Below are 16,142 nucleotides of genomic sequence, written 5' to 3' on the forward strand. Positions count from 1 at the left end.
AGTTAAAAAAAAAAAAAAAAACAGCCAGGGAATCACCGCATACAATGCTAATGCTGCCATAAACTGCCGTTTTATTATTCATATGGACATAACTAGACAAATGACCATTGAATGCTTTTGTTTTTCAGGCAGAAGGACGTGTCTCATCACCTCTGTGTCAAGGAGCTTGGACCAAAGCTGGAAGGGTGAAGAGAATCATACGTTTATACATACATACACATGATTTTATATTACAAAATTCCAGCATGTAACTGCAAAATGTAAAGGGAAAGATCAACCAAGAAGATCTTTTATTCCCTGCATTCACAAACATGGCAGATTATCTCATCAAACTTAATTTCACATCATGTTCCTAAACTCATTTGGCAGTTAGCACTCTTTGGTTTTCCCTCTAGATCTGTGACTTTTCCTAAATGATCAGCCGCACCGTGTTCAGTTCTGGTGTCTCCTGTCGTCTGTTGTCATAGAAACGGCCATCAGCAGAGAGACGGAGGCTGTCCTCGACATCGCGACCAAAAACCGCTGCTGGAGAACAAGACTGTGAGTGAGAGAACTTTAAACATGCTTGTGTCGTAATGATGCAACTAATGATGAGAAATGTCTTATTAATATTGTGAGATGTGACATGTTGTCAGTGGGGGATGTTTGCAAAGGCAAGTGTCACTATTACTATGTACAGTACATTTAGTCATTTGGCAGACGCTTTTATCCAAAGCGACTTACAATTGGGGAATACAAAAAGCGATTCATCTTGAAGAGGCAATCAGACAGAGGAAGTGCTTGTAACACCAAGTCTCAGTCATTGTTCAAATAAGTACAAGCTAGTAAGCAGAGAGAAAGATAGAGGGAAAGAGTTTTTTTTTTTTTTTTTTTTTTAAGTTTAGGATGAAGTCAAGTACTGTCGAAAGAGATGAGTTTTCAGTTGTTGCTTGAAGATTGCCAGGGATCCGGCGTTCCGGATAGGGGTGGGAAGATTATTCCACCAGCCAGGAATGGTGAACGAGAATGTTCTGGAGAGTGATTTTGAGCCTCTCTGTGATGGTACCACAAGGTGTCACTCACTAGCAGATCTCAGACTTCTGGAGGGGATGTAGGTTCGTAATAGTGAGTGGAAGTAGGAGGGTGCTGAGCCTGTGGTAGTTCTGTACGCAAGCATCAGTGTCTTGAACTGGATGCGAGCTGCCACTGGTAGCCAGTGCAAAGAGATGAAGAGAAGTGTAACATGCGCTCTTTTGGGCTCGTTGAAGATCAGTCGTGCCGCTGCATTGTGAATCATTTGTAGAGGTTTGCGCAGCTGTATATTAGAGTCAGTATATTAGAGTTAATGCACCATCTGTGCTATTAATATGAGTAAGAGTTTACTGACAAGTGTGAATGTGAAGCTTAAACACTGCTCTCAAAGCTTTTAACTATTATTCTAAATTGTACCAGTTTTAAACATTTGTTTCTTTATTTACTTTTCAGCTATTATCTTTTAAATGCAAATATTTCTCAGTTTTGTGGTTTGTTGTCATCCATTCAAACCTTTTAACTTCTCCTCTATAATAACTGTACAAAACATTTTTAAGTTAGGTAAATTCTGCTTTTACACATTACTACTTAATCTTGTTTGTAGGCATACAATTTGCGGTTTTTATAACATAGTTGTCACCATTAGTGCTGTCATTATCATCAAGCCAAGGATTTTAAAGAACAATTTTGTTTTCCAGACATGTTTCTATTTGATTATGGTAATAAGTAAATTAGATTCACAAATACTCCATTTATTTTTATTTTCCTAAATGCAAAGTTGACAGCTACTTAAATTGTTGTATTAGTGTAAGTCAAAGACTTTTTTTCACCAAAAGGTGAGAAGTGTCATTGTCATCTCACACTGTACCAATCATCTACTTCAAGCCATTATCTTTAAATGATCATTATCTCTAAATGTTGTAACACATAAAACAGTTTGAAGAAGCTTCATTTGTTAAAATTTCAGGTTGATGAAAGTCTCTAACTGAAGAATCGTTGAATTAGGTTTGTGAGCAGTTTGAAATGCCATTCATATGTACCTTACATGTTATATAAACATATCTAACACCTTTAAAATCGTGGTCGTGTGTCCCTCATGTCGCAGAATCCACAGAGCCTGACCTGGATTCTGCTTTCTCACATCAGGACGAGATGGATCCGCTCGAGCGCCGCGCCGCTGAGGTAGGAGCATCTCTGTTGCGCTGACACTCGTCTGCTGGTCTCACGCCCAGCTGCGTAATTACTGCTTAATTAGGTGACGTTTGCTGATTGATTAATGAAAAGGTGATTGTCTTGTTGTGTTTGCCTCTTGAGAGTGCAGTGAAGTGTTCACAGATGACAACGGCCTACAGCAAATCTCTGAGCAAATGCTTTCTTTCCAAGGTTTACAAGATGAATTTCATTGGCTCACAAGCTCTTGAGAGTCGCGTTCTGCTCTTTCAGTGGTAGTACAGCATTATTTTAGCACAACAAATTATTGAAACGGTCAGTTTTGGTCTGTTATTGGCCATGAATGAATTATTACCTACCTTCTCTAACTGCCTCAGACATGCTGTGACACCATATCTTAAAACAAAACCTTGCTTCTTTCCCTCTTTCTAATTTTCATGCTATTTCAAATCTTCTTTTTATTTCAAGAATCCTATTACACCCATTCAATTAAAATCGTATTTGACTTAATTATCTTCATGAAATATTTCAGTCTGATACAGTACTGAATCTGCTCTTTTAAGAATCTCAAGTGAGATCTTTACTGGAACCGAATCTGAGTGCTGCATTCAATTCACTCAACCATGAGGTCTCGTTGACCCGTTTGGAGATATCAGTAGGTCTTTGTAGCACAAAATGACTCTTTTCTTTTTTGACTAACAGACGATTCACTATTCATATTGGTCTTCACTCCTCCTCTAGTATTAACTGTGGAGTCCCACAGGGCTCAATCCTCGGGCCGGTGTTGTTTTCCCTGTATGTGCTCCCGCTAGTGTCCATGTTTAATAACTATATCTTTTCACTTATACACTGACGATACTCAGATCTATCTTCTTGTCTGAAACTCTGGAACAGTCTAACTCTCTATCAGATAAGCTCCCTCAATTTCCGTTTTCAAGACATACTTATTGCTTTAGTGTTCCCTATCAGTCGGTCACTCCGAGTCACGTCGGAGACCGACGAATTGGGATCTCGCTTAGAGAGACCAATCCACTACGAGTGTATCTAAACGAGCCAATGCACATTGGCATGCGATTATTGCATCCAGCTGCCACTGATCTCAGCGTGAGTATAAGTAGGCAGCAAGTGCAGCGCATATTCAGCTTTTCTCTTCGGAGCCGAGCGGTTCATCGTTCTGCTCCTGACAAGCCTTTCGATTACGGTGTCTGCGAGTCAAGCACGCTCTCCGGAGGTCTGTCGTGCTGTTGTCACGGCGCTTCAACGGCGGTGGTTCCTTCCTTTGGAGTGGATTGCACTACCCCCTGATTGTGTTGCAAGCGGCCATCTCCCCTGTGCGCTTCAGCACACTAAAAGAGTAATTTCTCTGAAAGAGCATTCACGGGTGGAACGTCTTTAAAGATGCCCTTCCACCCGTGCGTTTCTGGATGCGGTTGTTTACCTGGCGCCGGGTGATGGTCACGATCGCTGCCTCTCGTGTCTGGGCATTAATCACGCTGAGGCGGCTTTCGTGGACGAGTCATGCACCCACTGTGGGAAAATGACCGTCACGGAGTTGCGGACCAGACTCCTTTTCTTGCAGAGGGGCGGGGTGCGTTGCCTCTGCCTAAATCTAGGGCTCCACCTGGCGGCAGCCGGGGGGTGCTACTTCTGACAGTAGCCAGACTGGTCTTACGGTGACGGTGAGAAATTTCCCTCCGAGGAACCAACCTCCGAGGGCTCCTCCTTCCACCGGCACTTCGCAGCCTGTGGAGCTGCCGAGGGAACAGGCTGGACCCTCTCATGGGGTACCACTTGCATCCTTTGATGCTTCCCCTGACGATCGGATGTCAATCGCTGCATCGGAGGGTGAGCCAGACCTTTCTGGAGATGATGATTCGGCACTGCTGCCACCTTCTGGGCGGAAATGGTGGCTATGCTTGCCCGGGCTGAGAGGGTCGGGCTCGAGTGGAAACCTCCACCGCGTCCCGAACCCTAAAGGTTGGACGATTGGTTTCTCGGGGTGGCTCTCACTGGTTCTCAGGGCCCCACCCCGGTACCTTTCTTCCCGGAGGTACATGATTCAGCCGGCGGCTGGGTGGAGGCAAGGGGCCGCCCTTGTCGACGAGGGCGGCCCCTTGCCGTCGCCCCCGCGCAGCAAACGCAGCAGTCTCAAGCAAAGCAGTGCCGTGGAGCCCGTCGCAGGGCAGCCGCCCCACCTGTCCAGACCCCCGCCAAACCTGGTGGCAAGCGAAAGAGCAAGAGGCCCTGAGACAGGTGACCCGGAAATGGAGGAGGATGCTCTTCGGGAGAAGGTGAACGCACCACTCCCTCCCCCGGAGGAGGGCCGGGCGGAGAATCTTTTGTTTCTTTTTTCCCTGCCATTGGCCTCACGGTCAGTGGTACCCAAAATCTCGACAAAAGAGCAGTTTCCTCTATCTCTGGGTCCCCAGATGGGATGGGGAGTTGTGGACGAGCCAGTCTTGATTTACACTCACCCTCCTCTCTCGCCAGTGAGCAGCTGTGGGCGGTTCAAGAGTGTGGTCAATCGTACTACTCACGCACCCTCTGACAGAACGCAGGTTGGTGTTGCACACACGCTGACCCCGCTTCGGACTGGCAAGGAGAATCCCGAGCAGGGTCCCTGCGTTCCCCCTCGCTGCCCCACCGCCGGTACATCGGTGGTTCCGCTGGTGCCACTTGTGCGGTTTCTGGGAACCTGGCTAGCGCTTCCCAGTCCGTCTCGTTGGCTCCGTCAGACCATCAGACTCGGCTATGCGATTCAGTTTGCCTGCCGTCCTCCCAAGTTCAGGGGCGTGCACTTCACTTCAGTCCTGTCTTGCGTGCAGAGATCGCAGTTATCCTGGCGAAGGATTCGATAGAGCCGGTCCCTCCAGCCGATATGAGGACGGGGTTCTACAGCCCCTAATTCATTGTACCCAAGAAAGGCGGTTAGTTGAGACAAATCTTGGATCTGTGTGTCTTGAACCAGGCACTTCACAAGCTTCCGTTCAAGATGCTCACGCAGAAACGCATCTTCGGGTGCATCTGTCCCCGAGATTGGTTTGCAGCGATCGACCCGAAGGACGCGTACTTCCATGTGTCAATCCTTCCGCGCCACAGGCCATTCCTGCGGTTTGCGTTCGAAGGACGGGCATGTCAGTACACAGTCCTGCCCTTCGGGCTGTCCCTGTCGCCCCGTGTCTTCACGAAAGTTGTGGAGGCAACCCTTGTTCCCATGAGAGAACAGGGCATTCGCATTCTCAACTACCTCAACGACTGGCTCATATTGGCTCAGTCTCAGGACCAGTTGTGCGAACACAGGGACTTGGTGCTCTCACACCTCAGCCAGTTGGGCCTTCGGGTCAACTGGGAAAAGAGCAAACTCTCCCAGACGCAGAGGATCTCTTTTCTCGATATGGAGTTGGATTCGGTCAATCAGACCGCATGCCTCACGCAGGAACGTGCTCAGTCGGTGTTGAACTGCTTGAATACTTTCAAAAAAAGGACAGCGGTCCCACTGAAACAATTTCAGAGGCTCCTGGGGCATATGGAAGCTGCGGTGGCAGTCACGCCGCTGGGGCTGCTTCATATGAAACCGCTTCAACACTGGCTCCATGGCCGAGTCCCGAGGTGGGTGTGGCAACGCTGCACTCACCAGGTCCAAGTCACACCGGCCTGCCGCCGAACCCTCACCCTGTTGTCAGACCTCTTGTTTCTTTGGGCGGAGTGCCCCTGGAACAGATCTCCAGGCATGCTGTGTTTTACACGGATGCCTCCACCACCGGCTGGGGCGCCACTGTCGACGGACTTGCAGTGTTGGGGGTTTGGATGGGCCCCCAACTGCACTGGCACATCAATTGCCTAGAGTTGCTAGCAGTACGCCTGGCCTTGATCCGTCTCAAGAGGCGGTTACGAGGCAAGCACGTACTGGTCCGCACGGACAACACTGCGACCATTGTGTACATCAACCGACAAGGTAGTCTACGCTCCCGTCGCATGTCGCAACTTGCCCACCACCTCCTCCTCTGGAGCCAGAAGCATCTGAGGTCGCTTCGTGCCATTCACATTCCGGGCTTGCTCAACCGTGCTCAACCATGAGCTGCACTCCCCGGAGAGTGGAGACTCCATCCCCAGACGGTCCAGCTGATTTGGCGACGTTTCGGACCCGCTCAGGTAGACCCGTTTGCGTCTCTAGAGACCTCTCATTGCCAGTTGTTTTACTCCCTGACCGAGGGAACAATCAGCACGGACGGACTGGCACACATCTGGCCGCGGGGCCTTCGCAGGTATGCGTTCCCCCCAGTGAGCCTTTTCGCACAGACACTGTGCAAGATCAAGCTCAAAAAATCAACAACCACTTCACAGACAGCAAAAACACACGGAGCCTGTGGCAAGCCATTCAGACCATCATTGACTACAAGCCCCCGCCACAGGCCTGTGATGAGGACACATCCCTCCCCGGTGCACTCAACCACTTTTATTCACGGTTTGAAATGCAGAAGGACACACCTGCACAAAAACTGCCCACACCTCCCAACGACCGGGCGCTCTGTCTGTCTCCAGCCGACGTAAGGAAGACCCTATCTAGGATTAACCCACGCAAGGCTGCGGGTCCTGACAACATACCTGGCCGTGTTCTGAGAGACTGTGCTGCACAGCTGACAGATGTCCTAACAGATATCTTCAACACCTCGCTGAGCCAGGCAGTCGTCCCCACATGTACCAAAGAAATCACCTGTGTCCTGTCTCAATGACTACCGTCCCATAGCACTGACTCCAATCATGATGAAGTGCTTTGAGAGGCTAGTCTTGCACAACATCAAAACCAGCCTCCCCAAAACACTCAACCTGCTCCAGTTTGCATACCTTCCAAACCGCTCTACGGACGATGCAATTTCCTCCACCCTCCACCTGGCTCTTACCCACCTAGAAAATAAAGACTCCTATGTTAGAATGCTGTTCATTGACTTCAGCTCGGCATTCAACACAATAATCCCACAACAGCTCATAAATAAACTAAACCTGCTGGGCCTTAACAATTCCCTGTGTAATTGGATCCTGGACTTTCTAACCGGAAGACCTCAGTCAGTCCGTGTCGGCCACAACACCTCGAGCTCTACCACACTGAGAACAGGGGCCCCACAAGGCTGTGTGCTCAGCCCGCTGCTCTTCACACTGCTGACCCACGACTGCACTGCCAAGTTCAGCTCCAACCACATCATCAAGTTTGCTGATGACACAACAGTGGTAGGTCTCATCAGCAACAATGATGAAACGCACTACAGAGAGGAAGTGGCACAGCTGGCTGAATGGTGTGGCACTAACAATATGTCCCTCAATGTGGAGAAGACAAAGGAGGTTGTGATGGTCTTGTGGACTCTTTAGCAGCCCACGAACCTCTGCTGTCATCCATGGCTTCTGGTTGGCACGTGTGGTGATGGTCTTGGTGACTGTCACATCATCAGTGCACTTTTTGATGTAAGCAGTCACAGATTCAGTGTACTCATGCAGGTCTGTGTGGTTGTTGTAGGCGGCTGCCTCTTTAAACATGTTCCAGTCTGTGTCCTGGAAGCAGTCCTGCAGTGCTGAGGTGGTATTGTCTGGCCATACGTTGATCTGATTTTGAACCGGTTTGGCAAGTTTGAGAAGTGGTCTATATGCTGGGATTAGCATAACAGTGATGTGTGTCTGAGTACACGAGGTGGGGGCGGGGTACAGCCTTGTAAGAGTTCTTTACTGTTGTGTAAACAAAGTCCAGTGTGTTGTTTCCCCTTGTTGCAAAGTTCACATGTTGGTAGGAAAAACTGTCTTTAAGTTTGCGTGGTTGAAGTCATCGGCTATGATGAAAAAGCCGTCGGGGTTATTTGTTTGTTGTTCACTGATGGCGCTATACAATTCACGAAGCGTGTCCTTAGCGTTTGCACACGGGGGTATGTAGACCGCGACAATAACAATGACCGTGAACTCACACGGCAGATAGAATGGTCGACACTTCACAACCATAAACTCCACCAGCGATGAACAGTGTTTTGATAATACCGCAGCATTGTTACACCAGTCTTTGTTGATATACACACACAAGCCACCTCCGCGGGTATTACCAGACAGTGATGAATCTCTATCCGCTTGGAAGATGGTTAGCCTGTGCTGCTGAATGGCGGAGTCCGGGATGTTGTCGTTTAGCCATGTTTTGGTGAAAACAAACACACAACAATCCCTTGCCTCATGCTGTGTAGACCGACTGAGTTGAATTAAGTCCAGCTTGTTTTCCAGAGAGCGAACGTTTGAGAGCATGAGCGTTGGAAGAGCCGGTCTTGTGGGGTTAGCTCTTAGCCTAGCTCGTATAGCTTAGCCTAGGAGCAGCCGCTGTGTCTGATCGTGCCGCCATCTTGGATTTGATCAGAAGTTATCTAGCAGGACTCTACTAGAAGTGTTGCATCTTCCTGGGCGTTGGCTCGTGGCGGGTAGAACAGGTACGTTTCCCAGTGTTATCCAGTCTTACTGAGTGGGTAGTGCCATAGCAACAGTAACTGGTCTTCCGTGGTAAGCCCTGACCTGCGCCAAAAAATAGGGGCGCAGGAGGCTTCCACAGGACACTGGAAGGGGCAGTATCCGTGGCCCTTTGGGAGGGATCCCAATTCGTCGGTCACCGGTCATGGCTGCCTACTTATACTCACGCTATGATCAGCGGCAGCTGGATGCAATAATCACATGCCAATGTGCATTGGCTCGTTTAGATACACTCGTAGTGGATTGGTCTCTCTAAGCGAGATCCCAATTCGTCGGTCACCAACGTGACGTCTCCGTTCCCTCCTTCAGGGAACGAGGGTTACATATGTAACCGAGACGTTCCTTGACAACTGGTTTGATTATTGTTTTACTTTTGTACTATACTGTTGTTGTTGTTTTTTGTATTTCTTGTAGTTTTTTTTCTCTCATTTATTTATGTATTTGTTTATTAATTAATTAATTAATTTGTTTGTTCGTTGATTTTTATTTCTTGTAGTTTTATTTTTATATAGGACTTTGGTCAGCCTTTGTAGTCTTTAAATGTACTTTGTAAATATCGTATTGTATTATTGTATTGTAACATGGTATTTTTAATCACATTATTGAGTCTTTAAAGTGAGGATGATGAATGAATCCATTAGTTTGAGCTGTTATATATTTGTTAATTTTGTTATTACACTTCTCCATGTGCTCTAGTCTTGCTAGTTTAAGTTTTGCATTAGCATGTTCATTTGGTTTATTTGTGAAGAACTGGTCATTGATTCTCAGTTATGCAAATTACATTCTATATTATATCACTGCATTCTTACATTCTTGGTTCTGATTGGTTGATGTTGAAAGGTTGTTAGATTAATATTCTCTAACTGCAGAGTTAAGGAGTATTTCCACGTGTTTTCAGTTCCACATTGGTTTTAGACTAGTAACAGTGGCTTGGGTTGTTTCTATTAAAGATGCTCAATCAGTGATGCGAGAAAAAAGTTTTGCACACAAGAGCTTTATAAGGATAAAATCTTGACATTTTCTTGAGAAAAACAAATTTATATTTGTTAAGCGTGGTGTGAGTGGAATAATTAAGTCTGGACGGCTGAATTAATGAAGTGAAAATGATTCTGCTTGGTGCTGGGCCACATCACCACCTCTGCCCTGCCGCACATTAATTTTCTATAATTCAGCAGGTTGTCTTGAGTCACCTTACTCATTTCAGGGGAATTATGCAGGATATTAATGCAAAAAGAGCTGATGTGTATTGATTATTTTGCCTACCAAAGTCTTGGCATGTTTTTGGAGTGCAGTGTTTTTAAATATAGTTAACTCACGTTTGAGAGCAGATGTGTGACAGTAGCAACAGCAGATATGTTATACTGCACATACTGAATGTGCCTTTGGTCTGACACTCATTTCAGGTTTGGAGTCTCTACCTATGAATGTGGACAAATGAAAAGACTCATAAAACATAAAAGCAGATAAACTCCCATATGGAAATGTAATATATGACTTATATTGTCCTATATCAAGAGTGATATTCACATATATTTCACTTACTGTATGTATATATCATGTTTTTGTAAAAAAAAAAAAAAAAGAGAAAAAAAAAATTAAATACATGCCTATCTTTTATAATTACTATATTATATATAATATCAACACATGACTGGTTTTAGGATGGACATATATCTGCATGACATATATTGGTATAGGCTAGATATACAGTGGGGAAAATAATTATTTGATCCCCTGCTGATTTTGTAAGTTTGCCCAAAAAAAAAAAAAAAAAAAAGAAGGGTTTATCATTTTCATGGTACATATATTTTAACTGATAGAGACAGAATATCAAATAAAAAATCCAGAAAAAAGCAGCATACAAATGTTAAAAAAAGATTGACATTTTAGTAAGTCAAATAAGTATTTGATCCCCTACCAACCAGCAGGAATTTTGGCTCCCACAGATTGGTTATGTGCACATGTGGAACACAGATTAGTCCTGTCACTTTAAGAAGATACTCCTAATTTCAGCTCGTTGTGTGTATAAAAATTTCAGCTCGTTGTGTGTACCTGTCCATAGAATCTGTATCTTCCATTCCAACCTCTCCACTACCATGGCCAAGACCAAAGAGCTGTCAAAGGACATCAGGGACAAGATTGTAGATCTGCACAAGGCTGAAATGGGCTACAAGACCATCGCCAAGCAGCTTGATGAGAAGGAGACAACTGTTGGTGTGATTATTTGGAAATGGAAGAAATACAAAACAACCATCAGTCGCCCTCGGTCTGGAGCTGGTGCAAGATCTCACCTCACGGGGTAAGGATGATTATGAGAAAGGTGAGGGATCAGCCCAGAACTACACGGAAAGGAGCTTGTTAATGAGCTCAAGGCAGTTGGGACCACAGTCACCAAGAAAATAATTGGTAACACACTACGCCTGTCACGCTGCACTGGGGCAAGGAGCGAGGAGACACGGAGGTTCCAATCACAATGTTTATTGAAATCCAAAACACGGAACGAGGAGCTTGGGGAAAGACGAACAATACAGGACTTGGGAGACAGGGAGACACAGGGCTTAAGAACACAGGGAGATCAACGAGGAAGAACAGAAACAGATGTGGAGTAAATAAACACAGGGCTAGGGACTAATGAACTAATGATTACAGGGAACGAGGACAGGAACAGGAAGGCCAAATATGGACACGTGAGGCGGGGAAACACGAGACACAGTCTGACAACGCCATGAAGGACTGAAATCCTGCAGCGCCCGCAAGGTCCCCCTGCTCAAGAAAGCACATGTACAGGCCCTGCCAATGAACATCTAAATGATTCAGAGAAGGCTTGGGTGAAAGTGTTGTGGTCAAATGAGACCAAAATTGAGCTCTTTGGCATCAACTCGACTCGTCGTGTTTGGAGGAAGCCAATGGACGGGGCCATGTACCGTAAAATATTAGATGTGAACCTCCTTCCCTCAGCCAGAACACCGAAGATGGGTCGTGGATGGGTCTTCCAGCATGACAATGACCCAAAACACACAGCCAAGGCAACAAAGGAGTGGCTCAAGAAGAAGCACATTAAGGTCCTGGAGTGGCCTAGCCAGTCTCCTGACCTTAATCCCATAGACAATCTGTGGAGGGAGCTGAAGGTTCGAGTTGCCAAACGTCAGCCTCGAAAACTTAATGACTTGGAGAGGATCTGCAAAGAGGAGTGGGACAAAATCCCTCCTGCGATGTGTGCAAACCTGGTGACCAACCACAAGAAACGTCTGACCTCTGTGATTGCCAACAAGGGTTTTGCCACCAAGTACTAAGTCATGTTTTGCGAAGAGGTCAAAAATTTATTTGACTTACGAAAATGTAAATCTTTTTTTAACATTTGTATGCTGCTTCTTTCTGTTTTGTTTTTTCTGTCTCTATCAGTTAAAATAAACCTACCATGAAAATGCTAAACCCTTCTTTTTTTTAAGTGGGCAAACTTACAAAATCAGCAGGGGATCAAATAATTATTTTCCCCACTGTATATTTTAATGTATGACATTTCTAGTTTAATATATTTTATGTATGTTTTTACTTCATATGACATATCCCATACATGGAAATTTCATTCATGTATATTACATTTATGTATGGGCATAAAAAGTCATAAAAACACACAAATATTTAGGCCTATATGTAAGCTATATGTATTTTAAACCATGAAAAAAGTCAATCAAATAGGTTTTGACTACAAAATAAAGTTTTTTTTGATCATTGTGACATACATATATCACTATTTACATGGAGGAACTTATAATTTTCATTTTCAGGTCAAAAAAAAAAAAAGAAGGGATGATTAAATCAGAGTTATTGGAATACTTACTATATTGCAAGACACACAAAAATTGTGATAAGATCACATTACAGCTAACTGGCCAATCCCACTCATGCACACACAAATAAATCAGAGGAGGATGTAATGTACAATTCGATAAGCAATAACGAAAATCCTTTCTTGCTTTCAATATAGGATCACTAATGGAAGAAAGTGTTGGAAGGCCTTGAACAAACATACCCTCCATTAGTCTATTGATGAGCTGTAATGATAATGGCTCATGTCTCTGCACACGTCATGCTTTCAGTCTTTTAGAGCCGATACGCTTCTGCTGATGCTCGTAATGGAGTTTATATCATGGGTCTACTATTATTATTTATAGGGGGTGGTGGTGATGGCGCAGTGGATAAGACACATGCCTTTGGTGTGAGAGACCCGGGTTCGAATCCACTGTGAGACACCAATGTGTCCCTGAGCAAGACACTTAACCCCTAGTTGCTCCAGAGGCGTGCGACCTCTGACATATATAGCAATTGTAAGTCGCTTTGGATAAATGCGTCAGCTAAATGAATAAATGTAAATGTAAACACATCTGTGAAGTTTGCTAAGCCAAACTGGACAAACATAGCAAATGCACCGAATCAACTCACAACGCACAACTCTAGCATAACATAAAATAGTTTTTCACAGCGGCACAAACCTGAAATGACAATAGCATGAAAAGTACCTAGTTTTTAATGCATCCAATGTCTGAAAAATGGTGATTTTGGCCTGTTCAATCTCAGAGGTCTTGTATCAACAGTTAAAACCATAATTTGTTAAGGAGATCTTCAGTGTAGTCCAGTGTCAAACATCATGCTATTGTGTGTGTGTGTGTTCAGGACTGAGTGTTTAAATAATAGATGTGTGTGAAAGGTTAGCGCACTGCATCACTCTGCAGTAGACGGGTCACGGCTCAACCTTCACGTCACTCAATCTGAAAGTTTCTCCTCTGCCGCCGATGATGAATTCTGGGTTCTTATGTGGTGCAAAAGCTGTGTCTGTCCTACATCCGACTCTAGACTGAGTTCGTCCAGCTCAGATTGAATTGTGTGGAGCAGATGGTGTCAGTCTCTGTGAAGAGCTTTATTTCTGCGCTGTGATTGTCACGTAGAAGTTCAATCACAAAACACTGTGATTTATTTAATTGGGCTTATCGTTAGAAGAGCAGTGAAAACAAACACACAACAATCCCTTGCCTCATGCTGTGTAGACCGACTGAGTTGAATTAATTCCAGTTTGTTTTTCAGAAAGCGAACGTTTGAGAGCATGAGTGTTGGAAGAGCCGGTCTTGTGGGGTTAGCTCTTAGCCTAGCTCGTATACCTCCACGCTTACCGTCCTCTCTCACACCGCTTGCGACGCTGCCTTGTGCGGGTAGCGTCAGTAGGCGAGGCCGCGGTCTAGATGTCCGGTTCCAGCAGTAAACAAAGGCCTTGTGGCTTCTCAGTAGCCTCCGGCGAGAGTTGATGTTCGTATGCGTTGCTGATATCCAAAAGACTTTGGCGATCATAGATGAGTTCTGGGGTGATTTCCTTATGAGTTAGCGGTAAACTGACACTATTTGGAGACGAACAGATGACATTAAAAGACATTAAAGCACCGTCTTTGGGACCCGGAGCAGCCGCTGCGTCTGATCGCGCCTCCATATTGTCCGGTATAGAATATCATGATTAGAATATCATGGAAAAGGTCAATATTTTTTGTCACTCACCCATATATTATATAGATTCATTACACAAAGAGTTATTTCTATACATTTTGATGATTATGGCTTACAGATAATGAAAACCCAAAATTCAGTGTCTCGGAAAATTAGAATATTACATAAGATCAATTAAAAAAGGATATTTTAAACAGAAATGTCAGGCTTCTGAAAAGTATGTTCATTCCTATGCACTCAATACTCGGTTGGGCCTCCTTTTGCATGAATTACTGCATCAATGCGGCGTGGCATGGAGATGATCAGCCTGTGGCACTGCTCAGGTGTAATGGAAGCCCAGGTTGCTTTGATAGCGGCCTTCAGGTCATCTGCATTGTTGGGTCTGGTGTCTCTCATCTTCCTCTTGACAATACCCCATAGATTCTCTATGGGGTTCAGGTCAGGCGAGTTTGCTGGCCAATCAAGCACAGTAACACCATGGTCACTGAACCAGCTTTTGGTACCTTTGGCAGTGTGGGCAGGTGCCAAGTCCTGCTGGAAAATGAAATCAGCATCTCCATAAAGCTTGTCAGCAGAAGGAAGCATGAAGTTCTGTAAAATTTCCTGGTAGATGGCTGCGTTGACTGTGGACTTTGGAAAACACAGTGGACCAACACCAGCAGATGACATGGCAGCCCAAATCATCACTGACTGTGGAAACTTCACACTGGACTTCAAGCAACATGGATTCTGTGCCTCTCCACTCTTCCTCCAGACTCTGGGACCTTGATTTCCAAATGAAATGCAAAATTTACTTTCATCTGAAAAGAGGACTTTGGACCACTGAGCAACAGTCCAGTTCTTTTTCTCCACAGCCCAGGTAAGACACTTCTGACGTTGTCTCTGGTTCAGAAGAGGCTTGGTAGCCCTTTTCCTGAAGATGTCTGAGTGCGGTGACTCTTGATGCACTGACTCCAGCTTCAGTCCACTCCTTGTGAAGCTTTGCTTGACAGTATTCTCAAGCTTGCGGTCATCCCTGTTGCTTGTGCACCTTTTCCTAACCAAATTCTTCCTTCCAGTCAACTTTGCAGTTAATATGCTTTGATACAGCACTCTGTAAACAGCCACACCTTTCGGTAATGACCCTCTGTGACTTACCCTCTTTGTGGAGGGCGTCAATGTTTGTCTTCTGGATCATTGCCATTGTGTTTCAAAGAACAAGTGATACCCAGAATGTATACTGTAGGGATGGTCATTAATTGAAACTCAAATGTAAATATTCTAATATTTTGAGATACTGACTTTTGACTTTCATGAGCTGTAAGTTCTAATCATCAAAATTAAAACAAAAAACTTTTGAAATTTTTACTTTACATGTAATGAATCTAAAATATATGAAAGTGTCACTTTTTGAAATAAGCTACAAGAAAAAAAATGAATTTTTCATGATATTCTATTTTTTTTAGATGTATATATAGAAGGTGCACGGTGTCATTCACACAAACAGTAAACACCATCATGGTAACACACATGAAGCTGAAATAATGCAATAATCATTAATTTAACAACATTAGATGTAACATACATCCCTAATGTACAAAACTGATAAGAGAAAACTAAGAAGAAACATAAACATTTCAACAAAAAACATCAAATTTGAAATGTAACACAGGGAATTCTGGGAATGTCAATTTACGGTTATTCACTGTAAATTATACGTTCTTTTTCCACTTCCAAAAATGGTATCCTATGTAAAATTACATGTAATGTCAAATACAGTTTTTTACCGTATATAGTAGGGGAATTACCGATTTTACTGTAGCATTTTACAGTATTTTACCGTTAAATTCACTGTAATTTTTTTTTACAGTGTTTATCTGAACATTTGGTCCCACTTTATATTAGGTGACCTTAACAATAATGTACTTATTGTGGTCATATTGTATTGCAAAACACTTGCTGCTATTGAGGTGGGATATGGGTAAGGTTAGGGACAGGTT

General features: G+C 44.4%; 1 protein-coding gene across 1 annotated transcript in view; it reads left to right on the top strand.

The window, feature by feature from the left end:
• Positions 1–395: 395 nt before the first annotated feature.
• The window catches only part of LOC306853992 (schwannomin-interacting protein 1), a gene marked incomplete at its 3' end in the record, with an annotated part of 268,241 nt that continues 252,494 nt past the window's right edge, over positions 396–16,142 (top strand). Inside the window, exons 1-2 of the mRNA XM_079391751.1 lie at positions 396–540; positions 2,117–2,193. Of these exons, the coding sequence (XP_079247877.1) occupies positions 2,164–2,193 (30 nt within the window). The 5' untranslated portion in view covers positions 396–540; positions 2,117–2,163. The remainder of the gene's footprint in view (positions 541–2,116; positions 2,194–16,142) is intronic.

Source organism: Barbus barbus, assembly GCF_936440315.1.
Source record: "Barbus barbus genome assembly, chromosome: 34".
Classification (NCBI taxonomy): domain Eukaryota; kingdom Metazoa; phylum Chordata; class Actinopteri; order Cypriniformes; family Cyprinidae; genus Barbus; species Barbus barbus.